General features: G+C 40.0%; 1 protein-coding gene across 2 annotated transcripts in view; it reads left to right on the top strand.

Moving 5' to 3' along the window:
* The first annotated feature begins 13,183 nt into the window (after positions 1-13,183).
* Usp47 (ubiquitin specific peptidase 47) overlaps positions 13,184-24,227 on the top strand; it is a 91,544-nt gene continuing 80,500 nt past the window's right edge. The window contains exon 1 of one of the 2 annotated variants that reach the window (XM_028768005.1): positions 13,184-13,593. In XM_028768005.1, coding sequence (XP_028623838.1) covers positions 13,555-13,593 — 39 coding nt within the window. In that variant the 5' untranslated portion in view covers positions 13,184-13,554. The remainder of the gene's footprint in view (positions 13,594-24,227) is intronic. The other variant, XM_028768004.1, reaches the window with a different exon arrangement.

Here is a 24,227-nt window from a genome sequence, read left to right on the forward strand (position 1 = left end):
GGGAAGTGAAGTGGTTAGTGCTGGTGTTTATACTATGTAAGTTACATGGCTGGCACCTGAGGATATAATGTTGCTTTGTTCTTCCTCATGTCAAAGAAAAAAGGGACTCAGAGCAACCAGAACCACTGGTTTCAAGTGAGGCTAAACACAGTACAGACAGCAGCTGAACTGAAGAATTGCTTGCTGTCTTGTTTCCTGTAGCCTTCTGGAGTCAGATTCATTTCTGGCTCTCAAGAAGGTCTGAATAGCAAAGATGGACTGTGGCCATCTGGTACTTTTGAGGAGCTGCCATTGGTCATGACGACAGCACTGGGCTAGGAATCAGGAAACAGGAGTCCCAGTCCAGTTCTAGCCTGGATTCCTGACTGCCTCCAGTTGGTTACTTGGTCTCTTCGGGCCTTGGTTTTCAGCTCAGGAATTAAATTTAAATTAAAGCCCAGTGTCACTACAATGCTCACTCTGACTTGAAAGGAAGATATAAATACTCCCACCTAACATTACACATGCAGTCTCTTTAAAAGAGAACTCACTATGTATTGATCACCATTATAGGGATTAGGCACATGGCAGTGAACAAGAACCCACAAATCCTCACAGGACGTCCATACTCATGTCTGCAGTGGCTCCATCTACATTTTTCACATCTTAACAAGGACTTCAGGAAAGGCACTTGTTTAACATCCAGCTAAGCAAACAGTTTTTCTATTCATTATTAGTTTCAAGTACCACCTCTTTTGTCCAGGAAACCTTTCCTCTGAAGTCCTCTGTATTTGGAGCAATGTTACTTAGGCATGAGATGTACATATATTTATATATTTACACATATAAAATAATTTTGGTTGAAGGAAATTGTTGGTGTTAGTCATTTCTATCAGAACATGAGTTCCTTGAACAAACAAGCATCTCGTGTTAACATCCTTAGCAGAGTGCTAGGCCAGAGAGGTGCCCAGCTAATACATCTTGCCAAGTGGATCTGTACTTCTGGAACACACTGTATCTGAAACTCAAGCCCTCACTGACTTGTGCAGGAAGAGCCGGAACAGCAGGATTCTGCCTGCAGAGATCTGACACTTGGTCTCCGGCCAGGTCCCCTTTGCTCTAACTGTCCTTTACTGTCCCTGTTTCTCTTACTCTGGGTACAGGCATAGTGGAGATGTCACCAGTAGATTCCTAAGCACAGGGGCCTCCAAAGCACTTAAGCACATTAGCCTGGTGTTGTGGCACACACCTTTAATTCAGCACTGGAAGTCAAAAGTAGGTGACTCTTCAACAGGTCAGTCAAGACGGCATGGAGAAACTGTGTCACAAAACAAAAGTTACTGAGCATATCACAAAAAAATACAGAAAATCCACTGAAGATAGACAGATAGATAGATAGATAGATAGATGTAAAACTTATATAGACATACAAACATTGTATATATTTGCATACATAGAAAATACATAGATATACTGATATGTACATTTGTACAAATAAATACATATATATTTATATAAGCACAGATTTATATACATACATCTATAGTCATTAAAATCTATTCATGTGCATATAAAAATAGATATATATGCAAAATATTATGCTTGTATACATATATGTGCATGTCCATATGCATGTAGTTACATATGCATGCATACTTACATGTACAAATATACATATAAGCATGTATACATATGTTCCTATACTTACATATACATGCATGTATATATGTGAACACATATGCAGATACATATATTTACTTTTTATAAAAAAGAAGAAACATTAAGATTTCCTGGCATGGAACACCAGCACACCCACTTGGCACATCTTTTTGATGGCCCCTTGGCATGTTCTGTACCCAGGTTTCTTGAGGGAAGTAGAGAATGACTCTTCTTCAGCAAAGGGAAGAGTCACTGAGAGTTCAGTGAAGTAGATTTGCAGATTACCTTATCTGGTTTTATCTAGTTTGTCCCCACAAACATGAAAGCAACCCATAACAATTCTTAGCAGGAGAAGCAATCTAGATGTACTCCCACCAGCATCAAGGATCTGGGTGGTGATTAGCGGATGCCAAGCACTGTCCAAGTGTCCATCTTTGTCTGCCTGGCTTACCCTCACTAACACCACACTTTTATTCCCATTTAGCCATGAGAAAAATGGACAGCTGTGTAAGCTAGCACCAGAGCAGTGGTTGCACCGGGATACTCTGTCCTCACTCAGCACTCAGAGCCTGTCACCACAACACTGATGCCTGCTAACAAAAGGAAATCACAAAATGGTAAGCAAATGGTTCACTGTCTGGCTCAGACATCTTAGGAAGCAATGTTCTCAGCACTGCCAAGTGCAGCACTTGGGTTGTTACCTACCCTACTAGATGTTAAATAGGGGCTTGCTACTAAGTTTACAAACAAACTAACTTATATGGGTGCTTTCCCAAATACACAACAGGTCATTTAGAACTTGCTGCTGTCTGAGATGTGATCAGATGGTTAACTGACCTTCTGTGAGGGTCATCAATCTTATGCTCCAAAATTGGTTGTCATTTCTTCCAGGGAAATGAGAGTAACGTGAGAGTAATGTGAATAACAGTTTTATGGTAAAATTGCTACTTCCTACTTGCAGATTTAATGTTAAAATTTCCTAAACTACTATAGAACATTAAAAAAAAAACTATTATAATCAACAAAAAGTGCCTAAGACCTCAGCACGGCAATGAAAACTTTGGGTACCATTTGTGATCCTCTTAGGCTCTCCCAAGTAGCTTTGCCATCCAGGGATGCCTCCTCATTGTGTATCTATTGGAGCTGTCAGCACTCACTTAATTCTTGGCCATTGCTTAACACATGACCCAGACTGAGTAGGTCACATGTCAATGGCCCTTTTTTCTCACTAAAATTTCTACCAATCTTCTGGGGCCATGATCTGACAGATCCTTTCCCCCTATACTCAGGATTCCACAACTGTACTTTTCATATCCACAACTGTACTTTTTCATCTTGGTAGTTTGTTTTAGTTACAGCTAGGGCTGCTATGTGTGGCCATGTTACTTATGCTATAGATGTGGAGGTTTGGCTATGAGCAAGTGGAAGCTCGAATTGGACCAGGCTCCACTCACCAACTTGTATGCCCTGATGTGGATTTTCAGATTCACACATTGTCTATGCTGAGCCAGTGTCAGCTGCCTGAGAGTGGATAACATCCGTAGTCACCTATCTGACACAGACCCTGGTGGCAGGCCTCATCAAAAAAAAAAAATCCTCTTAACAAATATCTGAATTCAATGTCACACACATGACTCTGACAACCTTCATTATTTTTCATTGTCTTTATTCAGTGATATAGAAAACCAGTCAGTTCTCCCCTTTACACTCTTCTAAGCCTGTATCACAATGACCAACCCCTTAGAGATGCTTAGTGGAAACTGACTATATAATAAATGAACTTTGTCCACCTCCCCACCTCCCACCTCTCTTAGTGTTTCCTGTAAGCCACACTGGCCTCAACTCACTATGTAGCTTGAACTTTTGATTCTCTTATACCTCCTAAGTGGTGAGATCGCAGTGTGCCTGCCATGTTCGTGGTAGGGCAGTGCTGGGGATTCATGCATGCTTGGTAGGCACTCTGCTAAGTGAGCGCTCAGACATTCCACATTGTCTAATCTGCCTTTAAAATCAAAACCTTCTTTCAGAGCCTGTGGAATGATCAGCCCTAAATAGGACACCAACATCTCACCTCCTCCCAAGGCTCAGGGCTCATCTTGATGTAGGGAAAGAAAGAATGCAAGAGCCAGAGGCAGTGGATGACTACAAAGAAATAGTGTTTCTGGACAGCGCGGGGAGCTGCACTCTGCCTATGAGCTCCTGGCAGTTGTGACAACATGCACAACACCTGGTTTGCTTGCTTGTTTGTGTGTGTGTGTTTTATTTTACATGGGATTACAATTAAGAGATTGCCTTGAATCTCAGAAGAGACTTTGAACTTTTAAATTGTTCAGACTGTGAAAGACTATGGGAACTTTTAAGTTGGATTGGGTGCATTTTGCATTACGATACAGCCATGAGCTTATGGAGGCCAGGGAATGGGATGTGACAGTTTGGAAGAGAATAGACCTCATAGGCTCATATGTATGAATACTTGATTTCCAGTTGGTGGAACTGTTCAGAGAGAATTAGGAGGTGTGGCTTTGCTGGAGAATGTGTGTCACAGGTAAGTTTTGAGGTTTCAAAAGGCTCATGCAATTTCCAGTGCTCTCTTTCTACCTTGTGGTTGTGAATCAAAACATTTACTCTCAGCTGTTCCCTCACTAGGCCATCATACACTCCAACCCTCTGGAGCCATAAACCACGTTAAGCTCTTTCTTTTATCAGATGACTTGGTTGTGCTGTTTTATCGAAGCAATAGAAAAGTAACTAAGAAAGCTACCATAGAGATACTTATACTCCATGTTCATTATTGCTTATTCACAACAGCAAGGAAGTGGAACCAACCTGGTTGACCATCAACAGAGAGAGGACTGTTGATAATAACAATCTGGTACACATTTAAAATGGAATACTATTTAGCTCTAAATAAAAATGAAGTCACAAAGCTTTCAGAAAAAAATGGTTAGACTTAGAATGTGTATTAAGTGAGGCCACACAATCTCAGAAAGAAAAATACCAATGTCCACCCTCATATATATATATATATATATATATATATATATATATATATTTGAATGTAGTCATGAGTATAGTATAACATGTAAAAAGGATAGCAAGAAAAGGTAAATAGCAAGAAAAGGTAAAATAGGAGATGAGGAAGGACAGAATGCAAATAAAGGACACATGAGTCATGAGAGAGGGTATAAGGCTAATTGTTTTTTCTAGTTTTCACTCTGTCGTGGTGTGTGTGTGTGTGTGTGTGTGTGTGTGTGTTTAAAACATAAATGCAGAAGGCATTGTAAAGCCCAGCTTTGGATGGCTGTTCTAACTTTTGTAAAGTCCTTTGACATGTGGAGACTTTGGTTTTGCCTAATTCTGCTGTGTGATGTTCTTTATTTGCAAATTCTTTACAATAATTTTTTGTTTTGTTTATTCCAAGACAGGGTTTCTCTTTATAGCCAAGGCTGTCCTGGAACTCACTCTGTAGACCAGGCTGGCCTCGAACTCAGAAATCCGCCTGCCTCTGCCTCCCAAGTGCTGGGATTAAAGGTGTGCGCCACCACTGCCTGGCTGTTTTTGTTTTTAGTAATTAAAACTTTATTGTAGTCGGGCAGTGGTGGCACATGCCTTAATCCCAGCACTTGAGAGGCAGAGGCAGGCGGATTTCTGAGTTTGAGGCCAGCCTGGTCTACAGAGTGAGTTCCAGGACAGCCAGAGCTAAACAGAGAAACCCTGTCTCGAAAAACAAAAACAAAAAAAACCAACAACAACAACAAAAAAAGCCACTACCCTCTAAGTTTTACTCACTGTATTTTTATCTTCTCAAGAGCCTTAAGTTCAAATGCATAATAAACTTTAAGGCTTTTGTAATTGAATCAAATGAGACATCATGGGATTTATGATACCTTGTAGACTGTAGTGCAATAGAAACAGGACTTCCATAAATGTTCACTGTGAGCCAAACAGTGATGAGGGCTGAGATTCAGAGGTCACACTCTGTCTACAGCCTAGAAACAGAGGACAATGTTGCTGGAATGACCTATTTCCTGAAAAATAAATAAAATTCTACGAATGGCTAACATCTAATTATTAAATTTAATTTTATCAACAAGGAAATTTATATAAATTAATCTTTATTTACTCACCTATATTGCTAGATGAGATACAATGACTTGTATTGTTTTGTGAAAGACCTTGAGTGACAACCTTAGATGATATTATGAAGCCAACCAGTCATTCCATACAACAGAGAAAGAGGAAAAAAAAGAGATAGTCACAAACAATTCTTTGTTTTAAGGAAAAATTTTACTTTTAGGGAAAGAAATGATTATCTTCTAGAAAGACCATAAGAATTAAGTAAATACATTTATAAAAAAAATGATGAGGAATAGGCCATTTTATGTGAAACTCAAGTGAAAACCCTGTGAACTTTTAAAAGTAGAAAACCAAGCATCAAAGTCTCTTAGCTGAAACTAAAAAGAAGGTCCAGATACTAACAATCCCCTACTTGCCAGTAGCAAAAGTGACAAAGGGCAGAGGTGGGGGATGAGAGGGAAAGAGGGGAGGGGTTGTAGGGGGGAAGAGCCTGTTTTCCCATAGGTGTTTTAAATATGAAATTCAAGATACTGCTTCATTTTCATTTGCATTTCATTGATTTAAGTAAAGCTGAGCATCTTTTCAGATGCTCTTGATGACTTGTAGTTCATCTTTAAGAAACATTTTAAACATTTTTATTGAGCTATTCATAGTTTCCTTATTGACTCATAAGAACATTGCTATGAGAAATTTACCATTAGTTATTGCTGTTGCCAATTTTTAACTGGTATTTTATTTTCAATTTATATCAATATATTTCTACTTGTAAGTTAAAAATTTCAATTTAATATTTTAACTTTATTATAATAAATATATTAGTGTTTAATATTAATATTATATGTTATACTACACAACATATAATGAATTTTATAATGAATAATAATTTAATTAAAATTACTAAACCATATTTTCTTTTTACTTTTTGTTTCATTTTTTGTTCCAGAGTATTATTATAAAATATTCATCTTTCTATATATATTACCTATAATTCTCACAATGCTATCAAGTAATTATTATAATGTGAAAATAGTCAACAATGTGACACAAAGAAAGTCTAGCTGTTGGGTGATTGGAAAGATTTGTGTTCTAGTGAAGTGACTATATTATCAATTAATTCAACAAGTATCTAAGACCACCTACTCTAATGCAGCTTCAAAGCTGCGACTTCCCTAACGGAGCTGTCCAATACAGAAACTATGGCCAGCATGTGCTGATTGCTTTTTGTGTACCAGGTAGCATATCAAACTCTGTCTTCATTTTATATTAATTTTCTCACTCTTAGGGTGGGACAACTTTTAGTACTCATAAATATAATTACTGAAAGAATTAAGTGAAAAATAATAGATGTGGATCTCCTTGGATGCAGCCTGATAGATATTTTTCATAATCTTAACTACAGTAGCTTTGAGATTGTTATTCTATTGTTTATTACAGTCTTATAAAATAGGACTATTACTATTTCCACGTTGCAGTTAAGATATTTAGTGGATTTAAAAGATTATCCAAGGAATGAATGAATGAATGAATGAATGATCAATCAAAGGAAAGTAGGACTGAAATTCACTAGTTTTTTTTTTTTCATGAATGTCCCTTCTGTTGCAGGATACAAGCAACAGTACTGTAGTACACCTAGTTGTTAAATGTCCTGTCTACTCTGGTGTGTGTTCTGGTATGTGATCAACGTTTTTATTTTCACCCAAGGAGAGAGAGAAAACAAGAGAGAGAAAGAAAGAAAGAGAGGGAGGGAGGGAGGGAGGGAGGGAGGGAGGGAGGGAGGGAGGGAAGAAAAGAGAGAGAGAGAGAGAGAGAGAGAGAGAGAGACAGAGAGAGAGAGAGAGACAGAGAGAGAGACTGACTGACTCAAGGTAAGGAAATAAGACAGAGGGTCTCTCTATAGAGTCCTGACTGGCCTCCTGGACCTAGCTGGAAACCAAGCTGTCCTTGAACTCACAGAGACACTCCAGCCACTGCCTCCAGAATGCTGGAACTAAAGGCACATGCCACCATCCCCTGTTGTTTTTTAAACAAAGTTTCCTGTAGTTATGGCTGGCCTTGAACACACTTTAAAGAAAAGGCTGACTTTGAATGAATCCTTCTGCCTCTACCTCCCACATGCGGAGATCTGTACAGGCATGAATCACAACTGTCTCCAGTTTCTAAGTTTTTCATTTTTCCCTCATGACCTTAACATTCTTCAGGAATAACAAGTAGAAATCCTTAGAAAAATACCTCCCTAATCAGGGTTTACGCGAATTTTACATTTGTTTTGTGTGGCATTACACTATGAACATTTTAAAGTGAAAAGAAATGGAAACTATCACCAAAGATATTATATGAGCAGCCTCCTCCTTCAAGCTCATCTTCAGCCACATAATTAGTTCAGGGCCAGCTTTTATTCTCCTCTGTAATTGTTGGCTTGGAGGCTTATTGCCTGTCTGCTAACCTAGACCTAGTCCTGGAAGCTTCCAGCCTCTGTACAATCTGAGCTAGGCCTAGAATGTTTTCAGCCTCCGAGACTTGCTGCTGAATAAGCTCACCCTTTCTAATTCTTTACGAGTTCTGGTTGGCTGGTTCAATTCAGCCATTCTGGCTCAAAACTCCTCCCTAAGCTGACTTATTCAACCTGGCTTCTCCTGAATTGCTCTGCTTGGCCTCAAGCTAACTCTAGCAGTCTGTTCTAATCCTCTGGCTCCTACTCATTCTCTGGCTTGTTCTGTCTTTATCTATGTCTAGCTTGTTCTCTCTTCAACCTGTCTCTGTACCACCATCCCATTAAAGCTACCTCCTTCTCTTTCCCTTCTTGTGTTGCTCTACACTCCCTGCCAACTCTACTGTACTGCTCTCCATGGACTGTACTGTATTCCTGTACTGTCTGTCTCTCCCTTAAGTAGCTTCCCTTTCCTCTCTCTTCTCGTGAGAGTTGTGCATATCCTATTCTGTCAAATCTTTCTCTGATTTGTCACTTTGCCACTCAATTACACTTAACTTTGGGTGCTTCCTTCTACAAACTAACTTTACCTTCATTGTTTAGGATTAAAGGTATGTACTAAGTCTGTATTCCAGCCAGAAGGATTAAAGGAATATGATAAGGGCTGAGCCACACTCTAACTGGAAACAGGTTCATATATCCTGTAACATTTCCCTCTTTTTGTCTAAGCTAAAAGTTGTACAGAGTTTAACTTTTACAATAGAAACAATTATCAATCCGACAAATTTAACAGTCTGAATGTCTGTATGAAGATCCACTCAGCCATTGATGTGATGATCTAACTGCAGTCCTGATCATCTGTTCTTCAGAAAATGTCTGTTTCAGCATCGAGACTTTCCAACCTTCAGGTCTGAAGAACAATCTGTCCTTCTTCAGCTGGTTTGTTGAGTTGTCTCCTTTCAGGGGGGATCTGCTTAATTCATCATCTGCATTTCTGTCTGTCTGCATCTCTTCCTTCTTTGAATCCTGCCTTTCATGTGAAAGCTTTTCTTACTTGAATTGGATCTTTATCAAATTTGATGCAATCCATAATCTTTCATCACCTGTGGAAATATAGACAAAACCTCTTCCCCAATGTAACATATTCCCTGACTTCCATTCTGATGTCAAAACATCTTTAAAGTATACCAGTTGATCTACTTCAGTAGTTTTTTGGGTTTTCTTTTTCCTACAAATCAGTGTCTTTCAAATAATCTTATTCCTCTTTTCTGTTTATCAAAGTACAATTAGATGTGAATCCACATATAAACTAGACATTTAGGGACCCGAATTCCATGCCCGGCTCCATGCCAGAGAGCTGGCTTTCTTACCCATCATCAATGGGCTGTCTATCTTGATCCTCGTTTTTTAGGTACCACAGGTTCACAATTTATCATTTTCTGTTTTCTTGCTTCCTCCATCTTTTGTATCTCAAGCCTTTGCACCACCATAGCTAATTTTTCTTGTAGTAAAGCTATTTTTGAACCTTTTTTGAGAGGAAAAATGTAAAGATTTCAATTGAAAATATGGGGGTGGATTAAAATTGCAGCGAGTAGTACTGTGATGACTTTTCAAGTGACATTTCTATCCCAAGTCCTTTCCTTGGTCTTAAGGGATCTGAAATGGAGTTTCCCAATTTTTAATGCAGAAAAAGTCTGTGTATACAATAAAAATTGTCATTTTGGGGTGGCTGTGATTCAGTGAAGACTCACTGTCTCAGAGGATCCCAAGTCATTCCTTGCTCTGGGCTTAAGGCTCCAGCTTCTTCAGAGTATCCCAAGTCTCTCTGGGCATTCAGATGAACTCAAAGAAGTGATGTTTCCTCTGGAGACAATCCAGGCAACTTTTTCCTCTGCAACATTTCTGTCAAATGTCCTCTGCTTTCTGCAGTGTTGGTCGGCTTTCTTCTTCTCTAATTATGTTGGATTTTCCTTCAACCACTTTGAACAGCAAATGTAAAAATAACTTTTATTCTAATTGTTGTCTGGGAGTCTTACTGCCTCTGTCTGCTAACTTAGGCCTAGTCCTGGAAACCTCTAGTTGCCATACCATCTTATGTAGGCCTAGAATGTTTTCAGCCTCTGAGATGTGTTGCTGACTAAGCTCACTCTTTCTTAGCTCTGGCTAGCTGATCAGCTATTCTGGTTCAAACTCCTCTGTATGCTGACTGTTTTAATCTGGCTTTTCTCTCAACCTCTGACATGCTCTGCTTAGCGCAAACTGACTCTAGAAATCTTTTCTAATCTTCTGGCTCCTTATTCTCTTGCTTGTTCTGTCTTTACCTGTGTCTAGTTTGTTCTCTCTACAATCTGTCTCTGTAAAACTCTCCCGGTAAAATTGCCTTCTTCTCCCTCTGTGCTGCTCTACTCTCCCTCTCAACTTTACTGCACTGCTTTCAAATAAATAAATAAATAAATAAATAAGAAAAAAACCTTATCAATATTTAGTCTGTAGATCAACAATAGCATCTCACTATTCTTAAGTGACAAGTATGTACTCTGCAATGTGGGTAATAATTCAAGGATTCTTCTTGCTTCACTTTATTGCTTCTTGGTATATTAAGATTTAGTTCATGTTAATGAGCTAAGTCAATTCACTCATTTGTGTTTGGTAGCTTTATGTCAATTTGACACAAGCTAGAGTCATCTGAAATGAGGGAACCTCAATTTCAAAAATGCCTCTATAAGATTGGACTATATATACAAGGTATTTTCTTAATTGGTGATTGATGGGGGAAGGCCCAGCTACTGTGAGTTGCGTCCTTCCTGGACTGGCAGTCTTGGTTCTATAAGGCAGGTTGAGTAAGTCATGAGTGTAAGCCAATAGGCAACACTCCTCCATGGATCAGCTCTTACCTCAGGGTTCCTGCCCTGTTTGAGTTCTTGACCAGACTTTTTTCAGTGAAGGACTATGATATGGATGTGTAAATATAAGCCAAATAAAACCCTATTCTGCCAAGTTGGTTTTGGTCATGGTGCTTCACCATGGCAATAATAACCCTAAGATACTTGTTATATTATTCCGTTAAATCAACTTTTACCAAGATGAAAGGATCCAGAAAGGATTTCAAGAACGAGGTCATGAGTTGGAGATAACAGTGTAAGCATGAAGGAGAAAACGGGTAACTAAAATGGCACCTAACTTCTAGTAAGGCTTCTACAGAACCAGTGCACTACAGTAATGGGAGTGGCATGCTTGAAACAGACTTGGAAATACTCTCACTTTGTGATTTGGTCCAAACTTATGTATGTGCTAGCCAGGGGGACCATGGGGAAGCAAGTTGAGTTATTCACCTTTAAAACAAATTTATAAAGCATCATCATTTCAATAGTCAAGAGAATCTTGATGTAGTATTTCTTACATTCTATGTTGAAAGAAGTTTCAAACATCTAAATACTGGGGCTGGAGAGATGGCTCAGTATTAAAGAGCACTTGTTGCTCTTGCCAAGGACCCAAGTGACTCACAAGTCCCCATAACACCAATTCCAGAGGACCTAGTGCCTCTTCCAGCATCTGTGAGCTGCATGACTGTGCTTCATGTACACTCTGAGAGAGATAAAATAAAAAAAATGTAAACACCCTTCCCAAACTCATCATATGTACACTTAAACATGAAAGCAGAATTTTTTGTCCTTTTCAGAAATCTGAGTAGTGTGTTCAAAGAATTTTTAGTCTATCTGGATTTTTGTTTTTATTTTGTGTTTTTGTTTTGGGAGAAGGTAGTAGGGATTCAATTCCAAGCCCCCTGCATGCTTGGAAAGTCCTCCACCACTACAGCCCATCTGTTAAAACATAAAAATTCTAGTTGACATTAGGAAAGATGGAAAGGTAGTAGCTGAATTTCAACAAAACCCTTTGTATGGCTGGAAGTTGAAACAGATAAAAAACGAGCATTGTATTAGTAAGAGCAGTTGAAAATGCACTTCTTGCATTAGGATCAAAATCTTTGTGGGTTACCTCTTTCAGCTTATGACAGCTATTAAAGCCAAGCACACAAATAACCTGAACACTGACTCAGATATTTTAATAAGTTTCACAAAGAATTAGCTTTTTAAAGACTAATGAAACCTAGTCAATCATAGTGAGTTCACTAAATATTTTCAGTAGAGTTAATGGATTTTTTAATACCATTACTACTTAAAATCTCATTTATTTTAAATGTCTGTCTTTGCTATAATTTTTAGATTTTATAGATGTTTTACAGTGCCACAAATAGCAGAATTCTAATAAACCTTACATAACTGTATGGAGAGCTTTTCTTGGGTGTGGAGTGTACAATAGAAACAAGTTTGGAGAGCCAATAGCACAGGTAAAGGAGTTGGCGCTGTGTATGTTGGGTACATGGCACGATGGAATTAGCTCAGCAGGCTGGAAAAGGACTAGTTTGCCAAAAGTCTTCATGAAAAGACGACTCGCTGGGTCTTCATAATGGAAGGAGTGCCATTAAGGAAAATGACTAATAGGAAATTTGTTTGGTATAACACATGGTACTTACTGTCAGGGGAGATTAAAATTCTCCAAAAACATTCAGAAGGACAGCATAGGTTGAAGAGCACTTCAGCTCCGCTCTCAGGGGCTCCCTCAGACCTGACCCTGTAGGAGGATGATAGCCCCAGAAGGGTGCAGGAGAGTACCTCTCAGGGTAATGACTGCTCTTTCAGGGGCTGACAGACACCGAGGTCCCTAAGGAGAGTGGGCCTGTAAGAGCTGAGTGACGAGGACTGGTACCTTGGGGGCGGAAAGCCAGAAAGGTGAATTCTCTATTTTGTTTACCAGTTAGCGGCCAAAGGTACCTGAAGAAGGGGTGCAGTGGCCGCTCTTGGGAAGAGGGAAGCGTCGGACTGTGGGGTTGAAAGGGGGGCTTTGAACTGGAGCGCGTCCGTGACGCAGGGGCCTGGTCCCTCCCTCGGCCGACCGAGGGAGCCGGAGGATGGGAGGACCCGCTTCCCGGTAGTGAAAAGCGCTTGCACCGGCCCTCAACCAGCGTAGCGTTGCGTACCCCGGGGCCGACCAAGAGGTGAGAAGATCTAGAGCTCGCGACGGCCACCCGCGTACCTCAGGCCCCAGGGCGCCGGGCCGCGCGCCCACTGCGCCGAACTCTCGCGAGAGCGGCAGCCGCCATTTTTCCATTGATTGCCGCGGGCCGGGGGAGGGGCGGCGGCGGCGGCGGTGGCAGCAGCGGCGGCGGCGGCGCCCTGGGTCGGTGTCTGCGCGCTGGTGTCTAAGGCCTGAGCGGAGGCCTCCGCAGTTGCTGGAGCGCAAGCGGCTGGGAGGATGACTGCTGCTGCCATTCTCTCCTGAGACACAGAGCCGCCGCCACCTCCACCCGTCCCCCGCAGGCAGGGCGGAGACGAGCGGTCGGAGTCTGAGCGATGGTGCCCGGCGAGGAGAACCAACTGGTCCCGAAGGAGGTGAGGGGCCGGCGGGCCAGACTAGGCCCGAAGCCTACGGTCCGCTCGGAGTCGAGCAGGCCCGAGGCGGGAGGCAGGCTGAGGCCAAGCAGGCGTGCGGCCGGGTGGACGGTGGGCGCGGCGGACAGTTGGAGATCGCTGGTTCCTGGGACCAAGTAGCCGGGGGAGACCCCCAGCTGCGAGGGTCGAACGCTTCAAAGACTGGACAGGAGGAGTCGGGTCCTGCTCCCGGGGGTCGAGGGAGTACTGCGGAGAGAAAGTGGCCTTTGAAGTCCAGACTTCACACACATCGAGCCGAGAGAGTTAGAGATCATTTCAAAGAAAACATTCTGGAACAGTTGCCCGTGGGCAGGACGGGGTGACGGTGCTGCTTCTGGGGTTTGACAGTGTATAGCTTACAGGGCTTGTGAAATCTACGCCTAAGTTGAGGTCTGTGGGAGGGCAGACTTAACTGTTAAAGACTTATCGGTCTTCCCTCACCCCCCAAACACACACTCCTGTTACTCCGTAGTAACAGGAGTATTGGCCAGTCTAAATGGGGCCTATCCAGGATCGTTGGAAAAAGTTAAGTGGGGCTTGAACGTGAAGGTAGGAGATAGCCGAGTTAATTTTACCATATGGAGAGACGAAACGTTGTTTTGTTTGGAATTTTGGTCTTTTGCTGGTGTTGCCAACTTGGGTGACTTAAATTCTTAAAAGCGAGTGACATAAGACTCCCGGACTTCTTGGCTTCTCTTGAACAGTCAGTAGTAGAAAATTAAAGGTAGAATCCTGCACTGGCCAGTAGATTTCGACATATTAATAGTCTGTTGGCTTTATAAATATCCCCAGCATATTCAAACATGTATTTTTAACTGCTGACCGTCAGGCTTAATGCTTTGGACTTTTATGTCTCATATACCTTAAATAGATGCCAAGTGTTAAGTTGAAATTAGCATGGTAGGATCTTGTATTCATGCGTGATCATCTCGAATTCCTAAATATTTATGGCTTTTTTAAAAATATTGTAGCAATTTGTTGCTACACAGACAACCCCTGGGACAATGCAAAATGACTTTATTGTTTTGTACCTGCATAGTTAAAATTTTCCATCTTTAGTTAGATGAACAATAAGTTGATTTCTAGGGTTTTGTTTTGCAGTTTTGAAGTAGGATCTTTCTATGCAGACTTTGAAGTCCAGACTTGGCTGGCTTGGAACTGAACTCACTTGTAGATAAGCTAGTCTGGAAATTCTTAAGAGATTTGCCTGCCTCTGTCTTTTTAATGCTGGGATTAAAAGTGTGTGCTATCAAACCCAGTGGGTTGTCTTTTTGTTTTTTAAGGCTGAGTTGTGTGCCAGTATTTATCTGTCAGGCATCACTAACTCTCATTTCAGCAGATAAGCATGAATTAAAGATCTTGCCTCTGGAACAGTTTCAACAACTAAGGGTTGAGAAGTGGGGGGAACATGAGTCCTCCTATAGTCCAGTCAGGGGTTTTGTACTTTGTACTAAATAACAAGGAAGGAAGTAGTAGGTTTTAAGAGAAAACTAACCTTCATTTCCTTTGGTGCTGGTTTCCAATCTAAGAGACAAAATTAACCCTTAATTTCCAACAGTTAGAAAATGGAACAGTTAGAAAATAGTTAGAAAGTAGAACCCTGAGTAATATTATATTAATAATTGGATTTGTAGAAGTCCTGATAGAGGTGTGCACATACCTGCTTTGCAGGAATTTACCTGTCGTCTTAAAAACTGATATTGCAATGCTAGTTTTACCTCCTGGACGATTGAACACTTCCTTATCTCAGGAGAGCTCCCTTATCAGATGACCCTAACTTTTTTTTTCCTTCTGGATTTTATGCTTTATTTCCTGTTCCTTGGCTTTCAGTACTTTATCCACAGTTCCTGCTTCCTGGGACATGCACAGTACTGCTCTTGAAATGCAGACTTTTTCTTTAGCTAGCTAGCTAATGTTTTTTTGTTTTGTTTTGTTTTGTTTTTTAATTTGACAGCTGTTCACATTCTTCATTCACAAGGTTGCTTCTACTTCCATATTTGCTTCTGAATTACCAGGACTGTGTTCCAAAGGGAAGCCAGTGATCTCTTAAACCAAATATGTGGGCTTTCTCCCCTTCTCTTCCTTTAGTTTGATGTAGCATTAGATACTTCGAAACAAGGCCTGCCAGCCCATTCATATACTCAAAGCCTTTCTCTTGTTTGTGTTTTTAGTAATCAGTTTTATTTCCATTGTTATCAAAGAGTATTTGAATCATACAGTGCTAGATCCGAGGGAAAGTCAAGGTGATCAGCTAGTAATTTAAATCACTTCACTTCTCACGGGTTCGAAGTGCAGCTCTCAAGTTGAAAGTGGCTTGTTCAAATTAGGGCTCACAGGTGGGGACTAGAGCGTGGGTCCTCCATCAGGTTCTTTTCATCCTCTTAAGTTCAGTCCATGTTACCTTGGAGCTCTAAGAATAGTTTCTATTTCTTCAGGTACTCGTATTTAGTAAGTGAAAATAAAGTGCAGAATTAAAAGCTTTCCTGTGCCTATTCCAGTGGGCTGTAGTAACAACCCTAGAGAACTTCGTTTTGCTTCAGAGAAGTTCTGACCTTTATAGATGTGGCTTTCAATTCTATGTGTGAATTCACACAGTTGTTAAGTAAGTTAAGATTATTTTGGTCCTGAAACTCCAGGACAAATTTGGAGAAATGCTAGAGGCCGCATCTTAGTGTTCAGATTGACAAACTGTAGCCTAACTCCCAGCCTGTTTCTGTTTGAGTTAGGAGTGATTTTTAAATTGCTGGATTTAAAAATTAAAAGAATAGCTTTCTGTTATACATGAGCATGGTTGATATGGGAATTTCATTATTAGGACACAGTTTTCAGTGGTGGCAGCAGTGTTGAATGGCTGCTGTGTAGGCTGTGTGCAGCCTGCTATTCAAAGCACAGTACACTTGCTTCTGGCCACAACCTGCCCTTTCCTAGCTTATCTCTCTTCCCATGGAACAAGTTTTTAATGTAGACAGACAGGTTTCTCTCCAGGTTGCTTTATTGTGCTGTCCCTCTTTCCTTCTTACTTCACCTGTTCAAATCCCCTGTACACAGTCCCTAAACCTACTTTATTTTAACGAATCTTGAACATTTTAACCTAAGGAATTTCTCCATAGAAGGCTTTAGCATCAGAGTAGAGGTCACTTAGCAGTTCATAAACAGTGTTTTGGAAATCTGTTGTGGTTCGCGACTACAGTACACATTTATGATGTCCATTGCGAATTCTTTAACAGCAGAGGTGGCGTTTTTCACTTTTGTTTTTCTATATATATTACAAGTCTAGGGGAGTGTTTTTGCTGGAGCGTAGATTAGTAAATAGTCATTTGTATGGTTTTAATGATGGAAGGAGGTGTTGAATTCTAACTGGCTGTCCTCTGCTTAGAGATTTTCCACAGCATAATTGGCAAGCTGTTTCCACATCCATGACTTGCCCTGATAACAGCTTTTTCTTCTTAGAGAGCTCTGTTATTTTAAGTTTTTGAATTGAGATAAATCTAGATCTCTAGTGTCATCTTTGGATAGCTGTCAATGGTCAGCATCTCTGTTGGAGAGCATTTCTCATGGAAAAGATAGAGGGACAGCAGAGCTCACCCTTTCTGTTCTGGAGTCTGCAGTCCTTAGCTCTTCAACTGCTTCTTGCTTGTTCATTTGGACACATTCAAGCATTCTAGTACTCCAAAATTGTACCCCAAAAAGAGCAAAAGGAGAGGGCGGTGTTCATTAAGGAGAGCATCACTGTTTTACTCTGCCATGTGACTTTTAATTGTGGAATATTGATTTTAATATTGAGATTGCTTGCCTTTAGTACCTCCAGTTTTAATTATTGTCTGGTGGTTGTTTCTGTTTCCTTATAAGGATTTGGGTCATAGCATATATGAGTACTCTGCTGTGTAGGAGAAAGTCAGAATAGACACCCATGTGTCGAATTTGAACAGTAAGGAACATATTTATTAATGTTTTGGTAGGTTTTGCTTCTCAAGACAGAGTCTCCCTATGCAGTCCTGGCTGACCTGGAACTCCCTATATAGACCAGAATACCCTTGAACTCACAGAGCTTATCCTGCCTCTGTGTGCTGTCATGCCTGGCACTGAAGTTTTTAAAATGATACTTCTATAGCACATAGAGCATATGTATTTAGAAAAAGAAAAAAATAAATGGACATGTAAGTTGCATACCTTGATTTTTTTCCCATGCTGTCACTACTCCTTGGATTTGGATATGGGTTTGGGCATCTACTGATGATAATAATAACTGATATTTATTGAGATACCAGATGCAGTTACATAAGCTTTGTGTGTATTAACTCATTTGAGGGCAGCAACCTCACAACCGTGTAGGAGAGATCTCAGTGACTATTGGTTTCTTTGTTGCCTTATTTCTTGTAGAAGAAATCTTTTCATCACTATCTACTAAAGACCATATCAAATGAGTATTCTTTTAATTTTATCTCTCCTTGTTAAACTACTTGGAATTGCTGCTGTGCCACATTGGTCATTTTTTACTTTGTTGATTGCACAGCATCGAATCTTGCCTGTGAGAGGCTTCCCAGATAATACCCATCAGTGTCTTAAACTGGCCTGTTAATAAAGGTTGGCTCATTCTGAAACTCATCGTTTAATGCAGTGAAAGGAGACTGAATACAGACTGTATATGACTCCAGTTCTGTGGAGAAAACAGTGGACATGCAGGAGCAGGAGAGGATCCTTTGGCACTGGTAGTTGACATTTCTGTGTTTGAATGATTGGTCTGTTTGACTGGAGCTTTGCAGTTTTGTTGTTTTTAGGTAGTTATTGATGTCGTACTGCACTGTCACATTTTATGATGGTAGTTTTTGTTTCTCCTGCCTTCCTGTTCTGTTTGTCTTGAGTAAGCACAGTTGTGCAGCTTTAGCTCTTGGTTGTCATTTACACATTGTAGGTGGCTCATCGATTCTCTGCTTCTAATTCAATTGTTTATTTGCTTAAGCCAGAACTCAGTTTTGATTTCCTCTTTTTTTTTTTTTTAAGTATAGTTCTTCATGTAGGAAATGTCTCTTGTATGGTTACCATTTTGTAGCTCTGCCTCTGTAATTATTTTATCACTCAAATATCCTTCTAAATGGTTGCTCTGCTTCCAGGCTGGCTGACCCTAGCCATCCTCACTATAACTTATTAGAGTTACCTTCTAAGCAGATAAGAATATGACTTAGGTGCTTAAAAGTTTCTGCGTATTATCTCTGAAAGCAGATAATTACCTCCATATTTTAAACTAGAATTTTAGTAGTATTCTGTAAAAGTTTTAGTGGTGGAGACCCATCTTTGCCTCCCAAGTGCTGACATTAAAAAGTGTCCTTCACCACAATTAGGTTGAGTTCTTATTTTTCAATTTTTTTTTCTAAATTATCAGTTTAGCAGAGGTCGTTAATGGATGACAGAGGGTGTGGGGAGGGGAGGGGGTCAGAAAAGAGCAGAGGATGTGCTGCTGACATCTAGTGGGTAGAAATCAGGTATGCTGTCAAATGTCTTTCTAGGGCCAGAACAGCCCCCTTAACAAAGAACTCCTGTAAATCAGGCGTGGTAGCACATTTTTTTAATCCCAACATTCTGGGAGGCAGAGTCAGGTGTGTTTCTGTGAGTTAGTCTATGTAGAGGGTTCTAGGACAGTCACAAGTACATGGACAGACCCTGTCTCTGAACAACAAAAAAAAGGAAAACAAAACCAAACCAACCAAATTCCTGTAACTTTGTCAGTAGGACCAGTGTTGAGAAACCGTAGTTATTGTAAAGACTCTATTATAGAGTGTACACATTTCCTCTTACAGTCATACCTAGCATTTTTGTCATTGTAAGAAACTTTACCTCCTCCAGCAGAACATGTTCATGCTCCAGCTTTTCTGTGAACTGGAGGCCAGCCTGATTTACATAGATAGCAAGTTCCAGGCTGGCTTTGGTCTGGGTAAGAACCTGTCTCAAACAAACAAACATTAGTGGAAGAATTGAAAGAAAAACTTGGAAAAGAAAAAGTAGATGAGAAACAACCTCCCCTCTTCCCACTCCCCACACACACACACACACACACTTAGAACAAGTCAATAGAGCCAAGGGCTGCATAGTTAGAACTCAAGAGAGAGAACAAATGATATGAAGGAAGGAAGTCAAAGAAGTTAAGTAACTTAAGGAAAGTTTCCAGGACTGTGAGATAAATTGCAAAGTGAGCAGGACTGGCTAGAACCTAGCACTGCAAGTAAAATAGGCAATGTAATGGAGACCATTTGGAGTTCCAAGGATCCTCCAGGTATGGGAGAAGGGGTGGCCAGAGCAAGGTGGGGTGCTGCTGTGTTCAGCAACATCACAAGAGGAATTTCTTCAAATTTTTTCTGGGTGATAATTTTCTGCCCAGCTAAGCAGTCTCTAAAATAAAAGGGAAAATCTTTTTTGTTTCTGTTTTAGTTTTGCTGTATTATTTCCAAGTTACATACCCTCCAAATGTTTAAAATTTATGCCATGTATATGTTTTATGTGTGAAATGTCTTATCACTCTTGGAAATGCTGGTAGTTTTTTTTCTCTGCATACTTATTTTCTTCTGAGTTAATTTGTTTGCTTGTATTGGGTTTTGACTTTCCTACAGTTGCTTTCCTTCTAAGGTCTTTGGGGGTCTATACAGAATGCAAACACTATCTATCAGCCTGTGTTTATGCTTTCTCTGTATGGTGACATGTCTCGATAGTTTCCTAACAAAGTCCCAATAGCTTTGTCTATTAGGGCTGCTGCAGCAAATACAATAAGCTAGGTGGTTTATAAAGGACAGAAATTTACTTCTCAAAGATTTGGAGGCAAAGAAGTCCAAGATAAAGGTGTTTCCTTGCTCAGAAACAGTGTTTTTTACTCACTGTGTCTCATAGTGGATAAGAATGAGGTATGTCTCTGGGATGTCTTTTGTAAAGATATTTTCTCTTTAATGAGGCCTGTGCCCCTGTGAGCTAATAAACTTCCAAAGGCCTCATCTCTAAACACTGTCATATTAGTGATTAGAGTTCAGGGTATAAATTGGTGCTATGTGAGATGGTGGCTTGGGAGACTCTTAGACCACGGGTTCTCAACCTGTGGTTGCAACTCCTCTGGGGATTGCATGCCAGGTATCCTGCATCTCAGATATTTACATTATGATTCATAACAGTAGCAAAATTATAGTTATAAAGTAGCAACAAAATAATTTTATGGTTGGAGTTACTACAACCTGAGGAATAGTATTAAAGGTCAGTAGCATTAGGAAGGTTGAGAACCCCTGCTTTAGACCATAACATCTAAGAACATATTGTTTTCTTTTGTACTGATGAATTGCACAGAAAATACTTTTTTTTTTTGCCAATCTTATTAACAGGAAATAGGGAGGTCCTATGAATCTTATCATAGAGTATGCAGATACGATTTAATTTAGTTTTCCAGTTTTCAGAATGCTGCATATATCCTTCATATATACCTGGCTATACTTTTCGAAGATTGTTCTTATGTCAGGGAGAGTTATGGAGAAGAGGAAACCTGGGAGTTCTAGCTGCCTCTTAGATTGCTGTCAGTTTTCCTGGGTATCTGAAATGTCCAGTTTCCAAGTCTCCTCTTTTTAAAGGTTTTTATGGAAGAATTGTGGAAAGAATACAAAGTTCATGTGTACCTTTCCTCTAACTTTTTCTCTTAGCATTTCCATGATTGTAAAACAGTCCTCAAGTCTGAATCAACCTTAGTACAAATGAGTTGCCAAAGTGGAGAAATAATTCAAATTTTTACCAGACTTCCGCTGATGTCCTTTTTTTTTATTTTTCTGAGATCAGCCTCAGAATCCACAATGTGTTTAGTTGTGTGTCTCTTTAGTCTTCTTTATTTGTGGCAATTTTCAGATTTACTTCCTTTTTCATAACCTTACTCATTGAAGAATGTAGTCAGTTATTTTGTGGACTAGCCTTCGTCTGGCTTTGTCTGGCACTTTTTCATCAGTAGACTGAACTTGTGTATCAAGTAGAAGGATATCACAGACATGCTGTGTGTGTCCTTTGTGCATTCAAAAAAGGGAGGAGGATAATGCTGCTGTCTCTCTGGTCACTTGAACCAGGTGGGCTCCACAAGTAAGGTGATCTTCTTTCCTACTGTCCCCTAACAGTTCCCCAGATGTCCTAGACCACACAGGTAGCTGCTGCTTTGTTAATTTTTATGAGATGAGACCACCTTTTTTTTTTTTTTTTTAAGATTTACTTATTTAATGTGAGCGTTTTGCCTGCATGTATTCTGTGCACAACAAATGTTCCTGGTGCTCTTGCCGGTCAGAAGAGGGTACCCTATAAGAACAGCCAATGTTCATAACCACTGAACCATCTCATTGGCCCCTTTGTTGAATTTTTACTCATTAATTTTAGCATCTGTCTGTGGATGTTTAGACAGCAGTCATCACTGCTAGACCTTTAGTAACTTCCCACTGTTCTTCTGTGAGGAGGAATTGCCCCTTTCCTTGCACAGTTATCATTGATCAGTGTGAACCTGGAGGTATTTATCTTTTTATTCTTTGGTTCTAACTCAGTACAGTTACCTGTTTTGGTGATTAAACTGTTCTAGTTTGAGCCAAGGGGAGCTCTTTCTATTCAGTGTTCTCTACAAGCACTTCCTACAATGTTTCTTCTGTTTCTCTCTCCCCGCCTTCTCTCTCTTATCTCTTTCCCTCTCTCCTTCCCTTCCTCTCTCCCTCCCTCCTCTCCCCTCTCTTCTCTCTCTCCTCTCTCTTTCCCTGTCTTCCCCCTTTCTTTTCCCCCCTCCCCCACATACACACCAGCCCTGGACTTCACTTCTTGCTAAAATGTAAATAAGCATGTATCCAAGGTGCCTGGCTTGCTGCTTAAGCTAGCCAGCAACAGCAACAGCTTCTAGTTGCCTGCTGTAGTCAATACCACTTGCCTTGCTGTCTAACTCCTAAGCTCCTGTTTCTGTTTCTTGTGGGTTTGTGCTCTTGTATTTTTTTCTTTTCTCTTGTTTTAGATATAAAATTGGAGAAGCATGAAGTAACTGCACACATCCGATCTATATTCTTTAACTAGAAGTTTCTAACTTAGTTTTTAGTCCCCTGTACTGGGCCAGTTTTGTTTAAGTCCTGTTCCACTCCCTTGCTTGCTGTTCCCAGATGCCCCTTCCATTTGTGTCATTCTGTGCCCAGTCTTGAGTGACGTTATGAAGGCTGTTGTTGTTGCTATTGTTGTTAACCAGTTTTAAGGAATTTTAAATGGGTAAAATTGGATGTTTCATGAAAGTCAGTATTTTAAGTGTTTTTTTAGAATTCCTGATTCTCTTTTGTTTTAATTTTAATCCACTAATTTGGATTAGTGATGTAACCTTTTCATGTCTTGTGTCTAGATTTTATAAGTTAAGGGGGAAGATAGGATGGGAGGGAGGAGGTTCAAACATTTCCAGAGCTACATGGTTGCCACATTAGAAAGAGTCTATTGAAAAGAGTTGCCAAAACAAACAAATAAAAGACAGCATTAATGTGGTAAAATGAGTAGACGAAACTAAAGTTTCAAAAAACATCTTCCACTTAAAAAATTCCTTGTTGTTAAAGATTTTCAATCAGCAAGCTTAGCTATTATGCACAGAGGCAGAGTTCTTCTCTGAGGTTCATTACACAGAGTGTTTCTGAGTATTAATGGTGTAAATATTTCCTACCTCACCTGGCTGCTTGGTGTTCTATTAGTATAGTGTAGAAAGGGTGGAAATCCTTCTCAGCCAGCCAGATGGACCCTTCTTGATTTTCTGTCTCAGTCTGATTGTGTTTTCTCATTCTGAAGTCCCAGCATTATACCTTTTAAAATGTGAAAGTTTGTGCCTTTATTGTAAATTATCATTTGTGTTCATCCTTTTGTCCTGAGATAGAATAGAATCTCTAGTTCAAAATACCAATGGTAAAATACCTTGGGCAAGTTACTTAAACTTCTGTAAGGACTAGAGTAACAACCTGCTAGTGTGGGAAAGAGTTACTCAGTAAATAGGGTATTACAATTACTACCTTTTGTTATCATCTCCATCCTTACTCCATCTTCTGCTGTGCATTGTACTGTGTTTGTTAGATTTAAAGGCAGAATTCTATAAATATCTTTATATCCATGGTGCTAGTTTTTAGACTTGACAAGATTCTCTTGTATGATCAACTAAGACCTATTTTTATTGATTCTTTTGAGAGCTGGACCGAATATAGATAGTGAAAATTTTTAAAAAGGTTTTTCAAGCTATGAAGTCCTGAGAAAATGTGGTCTGGTATATTTAAGTAGTTGTTAAGATAATTTACATGAGCCTATGGGAGCCATTCTCACTTAAAGAACCACATTGCTCACTTGTAAGGATTTGGTGTGGAATGTTGTGCTAATAATGATCCATGCTGAGAACTTCATATTGACGTTTTGATCTTCTCTAACTCTGGGGTAGACTCACTGACATGAACAGAAAACACTGTCTCTATAAGTAGTGTTTTTGATTATGTTTTAGCTGATTGCTGTAAGACCTATAGCCTTCAGTTGGGGAATTGCGCCTTCACCATTACATGTAGTATTTATTATAAAGAAAAATTAAATAAAGCCTGTTAAGTGATGTG

This window comes from Grammomys surdaster, unplaced genomic scaffold (genome assembly GCF_004785775.1).
Source record: "Grammomys surdaster isolate TR1022 unplaced genomic scaffold, NIH_TR_1.0 184, whole genome shotgun sequence".
NCBI classification, from domain to species: domain Eukaryota; kingdom Metazoa; phylum Chordata; class Mammalia; order Rodentia; family Muridae; genus Grammomys; species Grammomys surdaster.